General features: G+C 45.2%; 1 protein-coding gene across 7 annotated transcripts in view; it reads right to left on the bottom strand.

Moving 5' to 3' along the window:
* LOC101746132 (carbonic anhydrase-related protein 10) overlaps positions 1 to 15,735 on the bottom strand; it is a 141,600-nt gene that overhangs the window by 18,340 nt on the left and 107,525 nt on the right. For 3 of the 7 annotated variants that reach the window (XM_038015291.2, XM_012696252.4, XM_062672036.1), the window contains exons 1-4: positions 8,318 to 8,476; positions 7,085 to 7,173; positions 5,710 to 5,757; positions 3,547 to 3,683 (exon numbers count right to left, since the gene is read on the bottom strand). In XM_038015291.2, the coding sequence (XP_037871219.1) occupies positions 3,547 to 3,683; positions 5,710 to 5,757; positions 7,085 to 7,136 (237 nt within the window). In that variant the 5' untranslated portion in view covers positions 7,137 to 7,173; positions 8,318 to 8,476. Of the gene's footprint in view, positions 1 to 3,546; positions 3,684 to 5,709; positions 5,758 to 7,084; positions 7,174 to 8,317; positions 8,478 to 15,735 lie in introns of those variants that run through there. The other 4 variants (XM_062672037.1, XM_062672034.1, XM_062672035.1 and 1 more) reach the window with 2 other exon arrangements.

A 15,735-nucleotide genomic window follows, 5' to 3' on the forward strand; every position in this document is an offset into this window, starting at 1 on the left:
ACGAATCGCCATTGTTTGAGTAATATTCATTAGTTTTTAAAATTGCTAGTGCTCTTAAGTGACTCGTGTTTTAAAATTAGTCAACTTGAGTAGACAATTACAAGAGAATTTATTATAAACAAAACGTTTGCTGTGAAATTACCTAAAAATTTAATGCACTCCAAACTTTTGTAGTACTTAGTCAAAATATTTATTTTTAAATATTTCAAAATACATTTAACATTTTAAATTACGTTTAATTTATCATTAGCGTCGTATTATCCAACGTGTATCCATATATTTCCAGGTTATCGCTGTCTTTCCTCGCAATGTGACCAAAATATTCGAGGATCCGCTTCAGACATACAGTAGACAGTCTGATTTTGATGCCCAGTTGCTTCACTATCGAGACGTTAGCCTGGAAGGCTGTCCACGGACATGACGCCGTGGACAGGGGAAAGTGGAAAAACATCTTAAGATTGAAGCTCATGGGTGATGGTGGTCACGATCCTCAGACATGAGGAACACGATTCGAGTAGGATCCATATATTGCAGTGCATACGCATATATGCAATGAATTGACAACATGCATTTATTTCTTAAGCTACATAGACATGTATGTACATATGCATGAAAAACGGAAATCATTCTGTGCCGACAGTCAGACAACGACTATACTACTATTGCGAGCGTATAAATTTGCATGTCATTGCGCCAATTGTAATTCACTCTTAATATATAATTCCGTACAACAATATTCATTACTCGAATACACATGGAATAGTTGTCGAAACTATTACGAATATGCGAGCCGAATTGAATTTAATTATCGTTAATGACCTCTTGTTTCTAATATTTGATTATTATAATTCACCAATCGCTTGTAAACTTTATTTTACTAAGGGAAATTGTAATAAAATTAGATAAACTGGTGGTAGGACCTCTTGGGAGTCCGCACGGGTAGGTACCACCACCCCGCCTATTTCCGCCGTGAAGCAGTAATGCGTTTCGGTTCGAAGGGTGGGGTAGCCGTTGTAACTATACTGAGATCTTAGAACTTATGTCTCGAGGTGGGTGGCGCATTTACGTTGTAGATGTCTATGGGCTCCAGTAACCACTTAACACCAGGTGGGCTGTGAGCACGTCCATCCATCTAAGCAATAAAAAATAAAATAAAAAACACATTGTTTTTGTTCAGATGGGCAGCGGTTCACTTGAGCGGATTTCGACAGCAGGTTAATATCATGTGGGTCTAGTTTGTTAGAGATAAAGTAGAATAGTTTCTTTTTTTTATTTCATTACAAAGAAAATACACGAATGATCAAAACCACTTTTAATGTACTTTTTTTTTTTAAATAAACATGTGTGTTTTGTTGAAAATAGGTGAGAATAAAATAATTAATGAGTACCCGTTCACCGTCTTTTGTGTATTTCGAATATCAATTTCATACATATATATGTAGTTATATAATAATATTATTTTGTATATGTACATATACTTTTTTATTTTGTAACATTGGCTCGCCGTCCTAGCTGGACCCATGATTACCTTCCATTAGAAATAGGCCAGATCATAGTATCTAATCGTACTAGTTCAATATGCAATTTAACTGAATATGCAATTTCGAAAAGGGCACATCTCTGAAAAGGTAAAATGTTCGGGAAATGAAAACAACTGATTATTTTCTAAAGCAGTGTAAATTTTAAAATATTAAATTTTTTTGATATATTTTAGTGTTAATTATCAATTGAAAATTACTGGAATGATTATAAAATGGGTGTAGGTAAGCCTTAAAGCTACATGTATATGAAAAAACGTATTTGACAAAATATGCGACATGTGCCCTTTTCGAAATTGCATATTCAAATAATTCCTTATTCTTTACATTGTTTCCTTTATGATAATACAACACGTCGAAATTATTACATATTATTATGTAGGCGTTCCTTGAAATCGAAGCAATAATTATTTTTCGAATGAGCGACATTTAAAACAATGCAGATTTATTTTACCCGTAAACTATTTTACATTTTTACAATGCAAATATGCAAATGCGACAAGCGCAGTACGCGGAGCTTACCATGTTTAAATGCCGGATTACCTCCGTACTGCGCTGCGGTATCGCCGACTACGCTTATATTTATACACGTTTTACATGTTGTGATAAGATTCGAAACGGCAATTTAGGTGTTTGAAAATTGGATAAGACGCTTGAAGTTTTTTTTGTGTGTGTGTTTTTTTTTCCTACCAATGCTGATAGCCTTGAGAGGCTCTTTCAGCTTCGCCCTAACGTTTGTAGGTGAGCTCACGGGGCTCAAACCTGACTACGATGCTAACACGAACCCTAGCAAGAGTCGTGCTTCGCAGAATCTACCACCGGATCGGAAACGCGACCCACTGAGAAGATCCGGCGAGAAACTCAGTGGGCTGTGTCTGAGAGTTTTGTGTGGCAAGGTTGGACGAACGATGTCAAATCTATAGACATTACAGTTTCCGGTCCGGTGGTAGATTCTGCGAAGCACGGCTCTTGCTAGAGTTCGTGTTAGCAACGTCGTCAGGTTTGAGCCCCGTGAGCTCACCTACTAGTTAAGGTTACGCTGAAATAGCCTCTCAAGGCTATAAGCATAGGTAGGAAAAAAAATTGTTAACATTACAAATATAATGTGACCACGCATCTTGAGTCATGTACTTTATTTTCTTGTTTGATCATTGTCAAATCGTAACTTAAGACCGCTTTATAGCAGAAATAGACCGCACGGTGGTACCCATTTCTGGAGGCTTAAAATTCGTACTGACAACATTAGTACCAACACGCGAGAAAGCGCAGTTCCTATGACTTATTATTATATTATTATCTGCCTAAAGTTTTCAGTTATTCTGTCATGTAATAAAACATGCAAAGTTCCAAATTGCAATTTGAATATTAAAGAAACGCTCTTATCAAAAGATTCATAGAGGTAATTTTTAACATACGATATGCTCATCAAATTTTGACATGAATATACGAATTCTTTAATAAATTCTATGATCTTATTTTCCCCAATTATGCGTATTAGATCTAAGTATGGAAATTTACGTTTCGGCTGAGTTTCAAGCGCAAATTTAATGGTTTTCGAAATAAATAAATAAAAGTGAGAATTGATTGGTTTGTTAATTAATTGATTGTGCTGTGAGTGGTGGTCATAAAAATCAAAATGGTCAGTGTTCATTCAAATATGTCATTATTACACTATTAATAATTTTTGGTATCATATTAAATTTTAACATATTACATTGTAATATGATTACAGTCGTAATATAATCGCAATTAAACATTAATAACGTAACGGAATTTTTACAATGACAATCACAAAGTGGTCATAACTTTAATGGGAGGGATGTACTTGATGGATGGACGGCCAATAATTTACTATCGTAACCAAAAAAAATTTCGTAGACCCTCGCTTACGAATTATGAATGCCCCATTTTTTTTTGTTAGTCCAACGTAGACCCCATCGGGGTTCATCTGAACTACTTTGGGAACTAAGGCTCTAGACCCTCTATATTGTATACTAAAATTACTAACCTTATGTTTATCGAATTGGATTTCTCTAAGCCACGGGTCAAAGAGAAGTTTATCTGGCTCCACGTTTACTGGACTCTGTCTTCTTCCTTTATTGCACATACTCCATTGCGGGTTTATTAGGCCCCAGAAACCAGGACCTGTTTTCGAGAAAACAATAAACTCAACAATTATGTTTTATGATACCTGTTGTGTAACTTAAGCCTCTAAATAATTTCACAGTTGGGATATGTTAAGCTACCTGGTATTACCCAGGATTTTTTAGATCCCTATTCGTTGTTTTTTACTTTTTTTTTTTATTGCTAGATGGGTGGACGAGCTCACAGCCGCCCACCTGGTGTTAAATGCAGTAACCACTTAATACCAGGTGGGCCCATAGACATTGACGACGTAAATGCGCCACCCACCTTGAGATCTAAGTTCTAAGGTCTCAAGTATAGTTACAACGGCTGCCCCACCCTTCAAACCGAAACGCATTACTGCCTCACGGCAGAAGTAGGCAGAGCAGTGGTACCTACCCGCGCGGACTCACAAGTGGTCCTACTACCAGTAATTACGCAAATTATAATTTTGCGGGTTTCCTTTTTATTACACGATGTTATTCCTTCACCGTGGAAGTCAATCGTGAACATTTGTTAAGTACGTATTTCATTAGAAAAATCGGTATCCGCCTGGGATTCGAACACCGGTGCGTCGCTCAACACGAATGCACCGGACGTCTTATCCCTTAGGCCACGACGACTTTACTTACTTACTATATCTTCGCCTTTATACTAACTGAGTACGATATAATCATTCAGGGCATTCAGCAGAAAAGCTATTGAATGAGTACAAATGAAGGTGGGTCCGTAAACCCACTAACTGCGTTCATCATACTTCATGATAGTACAAAATTTAGCCTAATACCCCCTTACAAAGTTCACGACCAGCCGACCAAAGACGTTTCAAAACGGCTATTAACCAAAATCTGAGATCAAAATGCCACTGAAATGGAAAAGGCTGTTTAACCCGGTGAAGGCCGAACGATATCGTATTCAATGGAGGTTCACTACACCGCGAAATTCGACCATCATTGTGTATCGAATCGTACGTAATTCGAATGGGTCCTGAGACACTAACGGAAGTCGTCATTGTGGTATCGTCGTTATTGTGAATGGTTAGTGGTGTATCGATACATTAACGAGGAATATTAATGAAAAAAAATCATGCAAACTTAGATGTTCCACGAATACATTTGGGGCTTATGCGATTCAATTTAAGGTCTGCTGGTGGATAATGTTCAAATTGGGGTTTCCATGACTCTGGCAACCCTTAGATAGGCTTTGATTTCTTTCAGTATTCAAATTAAAAAAAATTTGTATCAAATTCCCATTTTATGTCACCAATTCCTGAATGATGCACAAGAGAATCTGGTGTTAAATGGTCTTCGATTGTATCTGTTATAAGATAAGATTAGAAAATTTCTGCGTCTAAAAAATCAAATGCAAAGGAAATCTAAGGTCATGTTTCTCAGTTGCTTAAGAAAGTGAAGTCTTGATTAAAACGGTCTACATATCCCAAGTAGCAGCTTACGTAAGCTGCTACACAAGATTTGAGGTCGGACGATCATTGGTTGTCCAATATAATGATACGGTTGAGCGCACACTGTCATTAGGATCGTATCGACGATCATTACCTTGTGTCATTACACTACATATGAATTACGTGGAGGGCTGACATGCATTGATTTATCCGTAGCGTAGTGTGAAATGTTCTAATACGTTTTCGTTTTTGTTTTAGCTTTGTAGATAAAGGAAAACACGGCCCAGCAAATGGTTTGTGGTGATCGTCTATCATGAACGTCAGGAAACAGCTGCCTACTGGTGAACTACGCTAAGTGAAATGTAATGAATACTATGATAAAGAATGTTAAATACTTTTCACTAGGTCGCTGGTTAAATGAAGGGCTTTAGAACTGCACAACACAAGTGCCGGTTCGATGTTATATCGCAAATATCTGTTGTGACAAACATTTGACATTATGGTCTGTTTCCAGCGTTGCCAAATTCGAAATGTGTTTTGAAAATTTGCTGCTAAAAACTGAGCTAGGCGAGAGACAATGCCGTAGTACAGCTTAGTGTAAATGAAATATTCTTTAGATATCTGATATGTCTTAAATGTTTTTACCTGAAATACCATCATAAGTCCACCATTCCTCCCAGCTTCCCGAGATGTCTGTGAAAAAAGAGGCCATTTAATAATAAAAAATAAAATAAAAAGATCATCAGGTATCGACGAGTTAATTCTCGATAACGCAAATCGTTTTGATGGCATAGTTCGGAGCTTAGTCCAATCTATTAGTTAAGTTTGATAGGGCGACTCATGATTGTCATTACACTTTTATATTGCACCAGCTGTATCCGTCCGCTTCGCTGGGAATTTAAAATTAGCATTATTATTTCTTAATTCTCATTATTAACGCCCCCGCAACTGGTGTAGGGAGTCCAACACTCATATAAATATTAGCCTATCCATTAAGTACATGTATTTTCTACATGGATACCAAGTTTCAAGTCAATCCGATGCATGGTTCAGTAGTTATAACGGAACATCCGTAAAAACCACTGTAGATTTATAATAATATATTAGTATAGATTAGCAGTGGACGAAGCATGCACTTCACTTGATAGAAGTGATGACTGCCATGATGACTTGTGAAGTTGGTGACACCGCTGCCCCGTTGCCTATTGTAAAATATTCACCTAAGTCTCATTGGAACGAAGACATGTCATAGCGTTCGTATTCACTCTAGAATGGAGTTCATTCCCGAATTAAATCTTAGTAGGAAAGATTTTTAAAAAATAAAAAAATAAAATAAATAAATTTTTTATTTGATTATCTTTTTTACTTTTCCAACGACTTTTTACACTACGACTGTGATATATATTTAAAAGTAATTTAATATTTTGTTGTTGCAGTGTGTGTCACAGTTTGACGGTCTAAATGACAACACGTCAGGTTTATTCGTATCGAGCGAGATTTTTTATCAATCTAATAAACAATACTATTTCAAACTGTGCTAATTAGTGTATCTTATACCTTTAAACGAGCAATTCTTGTATATTAATATATATATAATCTGAATCTCGGAAACGGCTCCAACGATTTTCATAAAATTTAGTATACAGAGGATTTCGGGGGGGGGGGGCGATAAATCGATCTAGCTACGAATTATTTTCAGAAAATGTTGTTTTAATCGTGTTTTGAATTTTTAACTTTATCAATTGACTCTTCCCGACATCTATTGGTGAATAATAATACTATTAAGCTATTTCAGCAGATGGCGTTGTTAAGCCACCCGAAGCCAATGAGTGTTTGGTTTAAGGTTGGACCAAGAAAATGATTTTTTTTTTAAATATTATTTGTCTTTTTCTTATAAAATATAAAAAAAATACCGAGCAAAGCTCGGTCATCGTCTAGTTATAACAAAGTCAGTAAATTACTTTGGCCACATTAGTATATTGCTTAGTGAAACTTCCAGTAGAAATATAAGAATACATACCCTGAATAGAGACGCATAAGACTGTAAGTATGAGAAGTGAACATTGAAGCATCGTGATGTGTGACCCGATCCCTTTTCAGATTCTTTTCCTGGAACAAAAATATTCATTAAAATAAAATCGGACTATTCTTACTTAGATTTCTAAATTTCTGTTTACACACACATACATACAATTAGGTTCTAGATTAAACGACACATAAGATTTCCACCTGTTTTATATAACAAGTTAAAAAAACACACACACATACACACGCAAATGACGAATATAGCATGTGCACGTACAGTTATAGTCACTACATTTTAGAGTTTGTTTTAACTATACCGGGTGTCACAGAATACCCCGTAAAAATATAATTAACTAGCCGTACTAGCCTAGCGCAGCGAAGCTTCGCTGCGCATTTAAAATTAACATTATTATTTATTGTCATTTATTGTTAAGGAGTCCAAGCCTCATATAAATATCTATCCTATCCATTAAATACATGTATTTTCTACATGGATACCAAGTTTCAAGTCAATCGGATGCATGGTTATAACGGAACATCCGTAGAAATCACTGTAAATTTATATCAAATATTATCAATAGATATTATCAATAGATTATCAAAGCTAAAAATTTGTCAACCCTTGTAAGCTGTCATGTCATGGAACCAGATTATTTAACAGAAAGGCCTACGTACCTAATTTACCAAATAATTGTCTACTTGAATAGTTTTTCTATTTTTCATTCATAAATGTCAAGGATGTCATTGTACTCAAGTACTGGAGCATAATGAGCAACTAAAAAATAACAACCTTGAGCCGTTTCTGTAAATTTGACGTTTATTATGAAAAAGTAAATGATCGGTTAGGTAGTTACGTAAGGTTAGGTCTTTTAAAATTTTTGACGTTTCGCGAATTAGGTACTAATGTATGTACATTCTGCGTAGTTTACTCTTTAAATTTACTGAAATAGGGTTAACACATCAGTGAAAATAATAATATATTTTTTACTTTTAAGCCGTATGATAGCCGTCATACAAAAAAAATGAAAATTCGTTGTAATGAGCTTATGGGCTCCCGTGAGAAAACTTAACAACAGATGGGTCGTGATTTCGTTCTCCAATCTAAGCAATAAAAAAAGAACATAATATAATTTTAATCACAAATCTTCACAAACGTATGAGATTACTTTCAGAAATTTTATAAGCTCATCAATTAACCACACAATGAAATTGTTTTTAAATATTTTACCTCTTAATTCAAAATACGACGTAAAACACTAAACACAACTACACTACGCTAAATGCACATTTTCCATAAGAACAAACACCAAAAGCGGGGATTCTGAACGAACACACTAACGATTTGATTTATAATATAAATCGATTTAACGTTAACAAATTCAATATTGGGTTATCAAAGGTCAATATAATTAGACTCATTGCCATTGCTTATAATTATCTATTTCGTATACTGCGTACGCGAAACGAATAAATATTTTGTGTCCTTCTCCTTTAAATTGAACGATTAAAATGCGCAAGCAAGACGCATAATATCTATATATTAATACGTGAAGCAAAAACTTTGTATCCCTTTTTACGAAAATTGCGCGGACGGAGGAGTATGAAATTTTCCACACTTATAGAGAATATAGAGAAGAAGTGCACAATGCTAATTTTTTTTTTAAATAATGCATAAAAGATACATTAAATCAATAAAGAAAACATTACACACACTATGCTCCTATCAATTAATATTAAAAAGTAAGAGCAGACCAAGCGACTTACTACCGGGCCACGGACGACATACTGTTTTTTCTTAGTAGTATACGTGATCAGGGTCGTATCGTATCGTAAAAATAAATAAATAAGAAAACGCTATATTTATAAACATTAACAAAAGCAAAACATTAACTGTCCCTTTCACACTCATAGGCTAGACCGCGCGAGAGACAGATGACCAGACTTTTCATGATGCGCATGCAGTGTGACGTCACGCGCTTATTCACAAACACTGCACAATCGCAACGTGTCAATGTGTTGAACGCGAGCTACATGGTAGGCGGAGTGGGGGGTGCTAGGTTTTATTTTCGTTACGGAATTTATTGATTCGATCGCCGCGCTCAAAGCTCGCGATAAAAGCTATGCAATAGCTTAATAAAATAATAATTGGATCTCAAACATTCCAACCTTTTCCACAAGAGACATATACTATGTACTAAGATAGGCCACGCATCGCATCATCTAATTAAAAATCTCTTTAAAAGTAAACAAACAAATAAATCATAATTTTCATTACGTTTTCAACCAAAACAGCTTGTTAAAAGGGATAAGAAATATTCAAGAATCTGTAGGAAATTACCCTTTTATCTGTATAACTCCCAGCGAGATCTGTGATAAGGCTAATGGCGTTGAAATTACACGTTTTGCTTTACTCATATTCGTAACTGTCGCGTCTTTCTCAATGGCTACCATATTTGTTGGCAACGTAACGAATCGAGTTTAAAATTATTATTTTTTAGATGGGTCGGTGGTACCTACCCGTGCGGACTCACAAGAGGTCCTACCACTAGTCATTACGCAAATAATAATTTTGCGGCTTTGATTTTTATTACACGATGTTATTCCTTCACCGTGGAAGTCAATCGTGAACATTAACATTTGTTAAGTACGTATTTCGTTAGAAAAATTGGTACGCTCCTGCGGCATTCGAACACCGTTGCATCGCTAGATACGAATCAATGCACCGGTGTGCTTAGTGCGAGTTTTTTAACGTTTTCGATAACGTAAAAGTTAACCCAATTTTGTATGAAGTTGAAATAGCGCCCCTAGCGGCAAACGTACGCAATTTTTTTTTTTTTCCTACCTATGCTGATAGCCTTGTGAGGCTATTTCAGCTTCACCCTAACGTTTGTAGGTGAGCTCGCGGGGCTCAACCGGAGAGTTGCTAACACTGACCCTAGCAAGAGCAGTGCTTCGCAGAATCTACCACCGGATCGGAAACGCGACCCACTGAGAAGATCCGGCGAGAAACTCAGTGGGCTGTGTCTATGGGTTAATTCGCTCGTCGAGCCCTTCGTCGCAAGCGACGGGTTCGACGAGGACGGTGACCGGGACGTACGCAAACGATCCCATTCCATACAAATATAAGCTAACTTTTACGCTATCGAGAATGTTAAAAAACTCGCACTAAGCGCACGGACGTCTTATCCTTTAGGCCACGACGACAAATTTGATGTTAATGCCACTACAATACGCCTGTTTGTATTTTCGAAATCAATCACTGATTTAATTTACGATAGTAGCGGTAAGTGGTATATTAGCTAGATAAAGGTAATTCACTTCGATTCCATTTATAAAATCGGTTTCATATTCGAGTCTCAAAAGGGCGTATGAAAGAGCGGCTCCGCGTCCATTGACAATAGTTTGCAGTTGATTTACGGGTTCATTAGAACAACTGCAATATAGCATTCTTATCGGCACGATAATCAAACATGAATCATTAATGGAACCAACATTCCGGGAACTACACTGCAGGCGCACTCATTGTCATTTCATTGATCTATTTCATTTAGGTTTACATTCATATTCTAATTTCAAATGAAAACAATGCTTTATAAAAACACACAAGCTGTAAACAAAGTTATAACACCAACTAACCATTGCACTAACGAGTCGAAGGTACAAAATTGTATCACCCACTCGAAGCCCCCCACCGAACGTGGTCTCGCCTTGTCGCGGCGGTGGGGCTTAAGCGTGCACCCCGATACCGTGGAGCAGCGTTGTCTGCACAGGGGTGCCGTGAACAAAGAAGACTGCACACCGTGTTCCCGTTTCCCACCTTTGCTGGACAAAGTGTGTGTGAAGCGGGAGAGGGCTCCCTTCTGGAGCCCTCTTGGATGCTAGGCCATGTCCCCGGCAGCTCTTTGGCTGCTAAAGGGGAAGGCCCTCCAGAGGAGGGTACCGGTACGCCGGCGTGGCCACACCGTGGTCGGACGTGTGGGTCTGTCAGTAATGGTAGACCCCACGTGGATGAGAAGTGAACCGGAGGGCACTCCCTTCCGGTCGCTGGTTGCCATGTCCCCGGCTGCCTCTTGGCGGCTACAGGGGAAGGCCCCCCAAAGGGGGGTACCGGTTTACCGGCGTGGCTTCGAAGAAGCACACCGCAATCCCTACCGAGTAGGGGACGGGGGCTGCTGCCTAGCAGGGGCCGTGAGGATGCGAACCTCTATAAAAAATGCCCCAATCCCAAGTTTTTGACACCTGACGATGGGATGAATGGCTGGAGGGAGTCTAGTCCCAAGGGTTGTCCCATACCGTAATCCCCACTTGGTGGGGGGCGGGGGCCGCTGCCTAGTAGGGGCCGCGAGGATGCAAACCTCTATAAAAAATGCCCTAATCCTAAGCCTGTGACGTGCCCGGTGATGGGATGAGTGGCTGGAGGGTGTCCAGTCGTGAGGGCCGTCCCAGGGGACCGACCCCTGGTTAAATAATAAAGGAATAAATAAATGATGGCAGACTTAACGGAAAAATTACCCCAGGAGGGTACCACTCTAGGTGGAGAATCCCTCCGTGCTTCCACCTCGGTGGGAGCATGCTGCCCCACGTATTCTGGGGGGGGCAAAGCATGCCACGATGAAGGGGGCTGTGCGACGGGCAGCGGAAAACCCGTCGAACTGAGGTGTGCCAGCGCTGGCTCGACGCGCTCTGCGCTCGTCAGCGACTGCGAGGCGGCTGGCCCGAAAGGGAAAGTCAGGCGGAAGAGGAAATCGAGGGGAGTTTCTTCCCGCGAAGGGAAGGGGGGGCTAACGTCGTCCTCTGACACGGATGCCCCACCGGAGAAAGTGGTGGTAGTCTCCGATTCGGCCTCTGCCGCGGAGGAGATGCCGCCCCCTAAAGGGAGACCCGCTCGGGGGAAGGGCGCACCGTCACCGGCGCCGTCATCGGCGTCGATGTCTGTCGCCTCGCTGGACGGGCGGACGACGGAAGAGGAGGAGGGCGGTCTTCGGGACCCTGCCTTGGTCATAGGCAGGGCCATGAAGACCGTCAAGTCGTATGCGGCGACCAGTGCCAAAACCAAAGCTGCTGGCCGCAGGCTACGGGAAGTCGTCTCGCGAGTCTCGAAGGTTCTGCCTTCGGTTGCTTCCGCCAATGACCAGGTGGTGCAGCTGATGGCGGAGAATTTGGGGCTCCGAGCACGGCTACAGGCGCAGCAGCGGCCCGATGGCAAGGTTGCTGCTACCAAGCGGGTAGCCGCGACGAGGTCGTCGCCCGCGTTGCCACGTGCCGCTGGGTCGCGGACTCCTCCGGCATCTGTGCCGGCGGTGTCGCCGCTGGTCTCCGGGGTCCCTCGGGGTCCCTGTCCCTCAGCGGCGGCTGGCGACCCGTGGCCCGTGCTGCCACCATCGCGCGCGGTACAGCGGCATTCGCGTCTCCCGTCGCCGCGGTCTAGGGAGGCGACGGCCGTCGAGCGGCAGCAGGGATCCGCGGGGCCACGGATCGTGGGCCTGCCGGAACCGAATTGCTACAGCCTGGACGAGATTATCGATCGCACCGTCCAGGCTGTAATGGAAAGGCTGGGTGGCGGGCTGGCGGCTCTCGAAGCGAAACGTATTGTCGCTAGTGACGCTGAACGGCCTGCGTCTACACATGCCGCGGTGTCGGGTGCTGCAGTGACCCGCTCCACCCCCGTACAGGCTCCAGCCACTAGGGCGGGCCCGGGACGAGACAGAGCCAAGCGGGGGGGCGGCGCTAACGCGAAGTGCACATCGCAAGCGCCTCAACCCCGTCCGCTGCCCCCGCCCCCGTCTAACATGGACGAGGGGTGGAATGTGGTGGCCCGGCGGGGTGCCAAGAGGGCCGTACCGACAGCTCCCCAAGTGGGTGGAGCACCGGCCACTGCGGCGTCTCAGGCTGCTCCCCAACAGGGTCGAGCGCCTGTGGCCGCCAACAAGAAAAAGAAGACGAAGAAGAAGTCGTCGCGCGCGCCGCGGTCGGCGGCAGTGGTCTTAACGCTGCTGCCGGCCGCCGAGGCCAAGGGCGTGTCATACGGAGATGTAGTCTCCCGGGCGCGCGCGGCTATTGATCTGGACGAGATCGGGGCGGGGGAGGGCCTCCGCTGTAGGCTGACGGCGAATGGGGCCAAGCTGCTGGAGTGTCCCGGTGCCGATAGTTCCGGCATCGCGGAGCGTCTGGCGGCGAAGCTCCGTACGGTTCTGCCTGAGGAGGAGGTTCGAGTGCACAGGCCGGTCAAAATGGCTGAATTGAGAGTGACCGGCCTGGACGACTGCACCACTAAGGATGAGGTGGCGGCGGCTATTGCCGCCCGGGGCAACTGCGCCCTGGAGAATATAACCGTAGGCGAGCTGCGCCTCGGTTATACCGGGGCTGGCTCTGTTTGGGTGCGTTGCCCGGTAGAGGCGGCCACCTCCTTGGCTGCTCCTCCGCCCGGGAGACCGTCGGGGGAACCGGGCAGGTTGCGCGTGGGCTGGATAGCGGCCCGCGTGCGCCTTCTCGAACCACGCGCCTGGCGGTGCCTCAGATGCTTCAGCACTGGGCACTGCCTTGCTAAATGCGCGAGTGCCGTTGACCGCAGCGGATTGTGCTTTCGCTGTGGTCAGCCGGGACACAAGGCGGCCGTGTGCTCGGCTGCGCCGCACTGCTTATTATGTGCGGCGGCCGGGCGCAAGGCTGACCACCGGGCCGGGGGCAAGGCCTGCCCTCCGGCCAGCAAGAATGCTGAACGAAATCGGCGCCGCCAAGCTAAGCGGCGTCAAAAGAAGCGGTTGGCCGGGGGAGCACCGGCCGGCACTTTGTCCCCCGCTGAGGCGTTCGCGCCCGATAGCGGGGGCAATGGAGTAGGGGAGGGAGCGATGGATGTGGTTCAGTCTTAATGGATCACACCTATCGCTTCCTGCAGGGAAACTTGAACCACTCCGCTGGGGCTCAGGACATGTTGCTCCAGACCATGGCGGAGTGGTCAATTGACGTGGCTGTGGTCGCCGAGCCATACTTCGTTCCCCCAGCGGATGACTGTTGGTTTGGGGACGTTGATGGCTTGGCGGCCATACATATCGGAAGAACCGCGATGGTCCCCCCCCTGGCGATGGTGACCAGGGGCCCCGGGATCGTCGCGGTACAGTTAGAAAATATCGTCGTGATCGGGGTGTACTTTTCTCCGAATCGGCCTACCGTCGAGTTCGAGCGGTTCCTGGACGGGCTAGAGGTGATCGCTCGTCACCTCGCTCCCCGTTCAGTGATACTGGCGGGGGACTTCAATGCGAAGTCTGTCGCTTGGGGTTCCCCATTCACGGACGCTCGTGGTAGGCTGCTGGAGGAGTGGGCGGTCGCGGTCGGTCTCTGTATCGTTAATAGGGGCTCGATCGCGACTTGCGTGCGGTGGACGGGCGAGTCTATCGTGGACTTGACGTTCGCGAGCTCGCCCGTCGCGCGGCGCATCCTCGGCTGGAGAGTGGTGGTGGGGGCGGAATCGTTGTCCGATCACCGGTATATCCGGTACGATCTTTCTGCCCCTGCGCCGACGCCGGCTGCAGGTGCCCGCGGGGTTGACCCCCCGCAGAGTGCATCCCGGTCATTCCCTAGGTGGGCACTGAAGCTCCTGAACAGGGAGCTCCTGGTGGAGGCCTCTATGGTGGCGGCGTGGGCGCCCAAGCGCCCACAACCTGTCGATGTGGAAACCGAGGCCGAATGGTTCCGGGGCGCGATGCACCGCATATGTGATGCCTCGATGCCCCGGGTCGGCTCTCGGCACTCTGGACGGCGACAGTCGCCCTGGTGGTCGCCCGAAATTGCAAGACTGCGTGCGGTCTCCATTCGGGCGAGCCGCCGGTGCACTAGACACCGCCGTCGCCGCCGCCTGCGGCGCGACGAGCCCGTCGCGTTCGCGGAGGAGGAAGCTCGGCTGCACCGCGAATATCGCGCTGCGAAGGACGCCCTGCGGCTGGCCATCAGGCGGGCCAAGGAGCAGAACATGGAGAGACTCTTGGAGGCGCTCGAAGCGGATCCGTGGGGGAGCCCATACAAATTGGTACGCGGCAAGTTGCGCCCGTGGGCCCCCTCTATGACTGAGCGTCTCCAGCCCCAGCAGCTGCGGGACATCGTTTCGGCGTTGTTCCCGCAGGAGCGGGAGGGTTTTGTCCCTCCCGCTATGGGCGGGCCGTCTGACACCGTCGACGGCCAAGCTCCTGCTGAGGTGCCTCGTATTACCGAGGCAGAGCTCCGGGTGGCCGTTGTCAAGATGACTGCGAAAGACACGGCCCCCGGCCCGGACGGAGTCCACGGCCGGGTATTGGCCTTGGCCCTCGGTGCCCTGGGGGACCGGCTCCTTGAGCTATATAATGGCTGCTTGGAGTCGGGACGGTTTCCGTCGCTCTGGCGGACGGGTAGACTTGTGTTGTTGAGGAAGGAGGGGCGCCCGGTGGATACAGCCGCCGGATATCGTCCTATCGTGCTGCTGGACGAGGCGGGAAAATTGCTGGAACGTATTCTGGCTGCCCGCATCGTTCGGCACCTGGTCGGGGTGGGGCCTGACCTGTCGGCGGAGCAGTACGGCTTCCGGGAGGGCCGTTCGACCGTGGATGCAATTCTTCGCGTGCGGTCCCTCTCGGACGAGGCCGTTTCTCGGGGTGGGGTGGCGCTGGCGGTGTCTCT

This window comes from Bombyx mori, chromosome 14, assembly GCF_030269925.1.
Source record: "Bombyx mori chromosome 14, ASM3026992v2".
NCBI classification, from domain to species: Eukaryota; Metazoa; Arthropoda; class Insecta; order Lepidoptera; family Bombycidae; genus Bombyx; species Bombyx mori.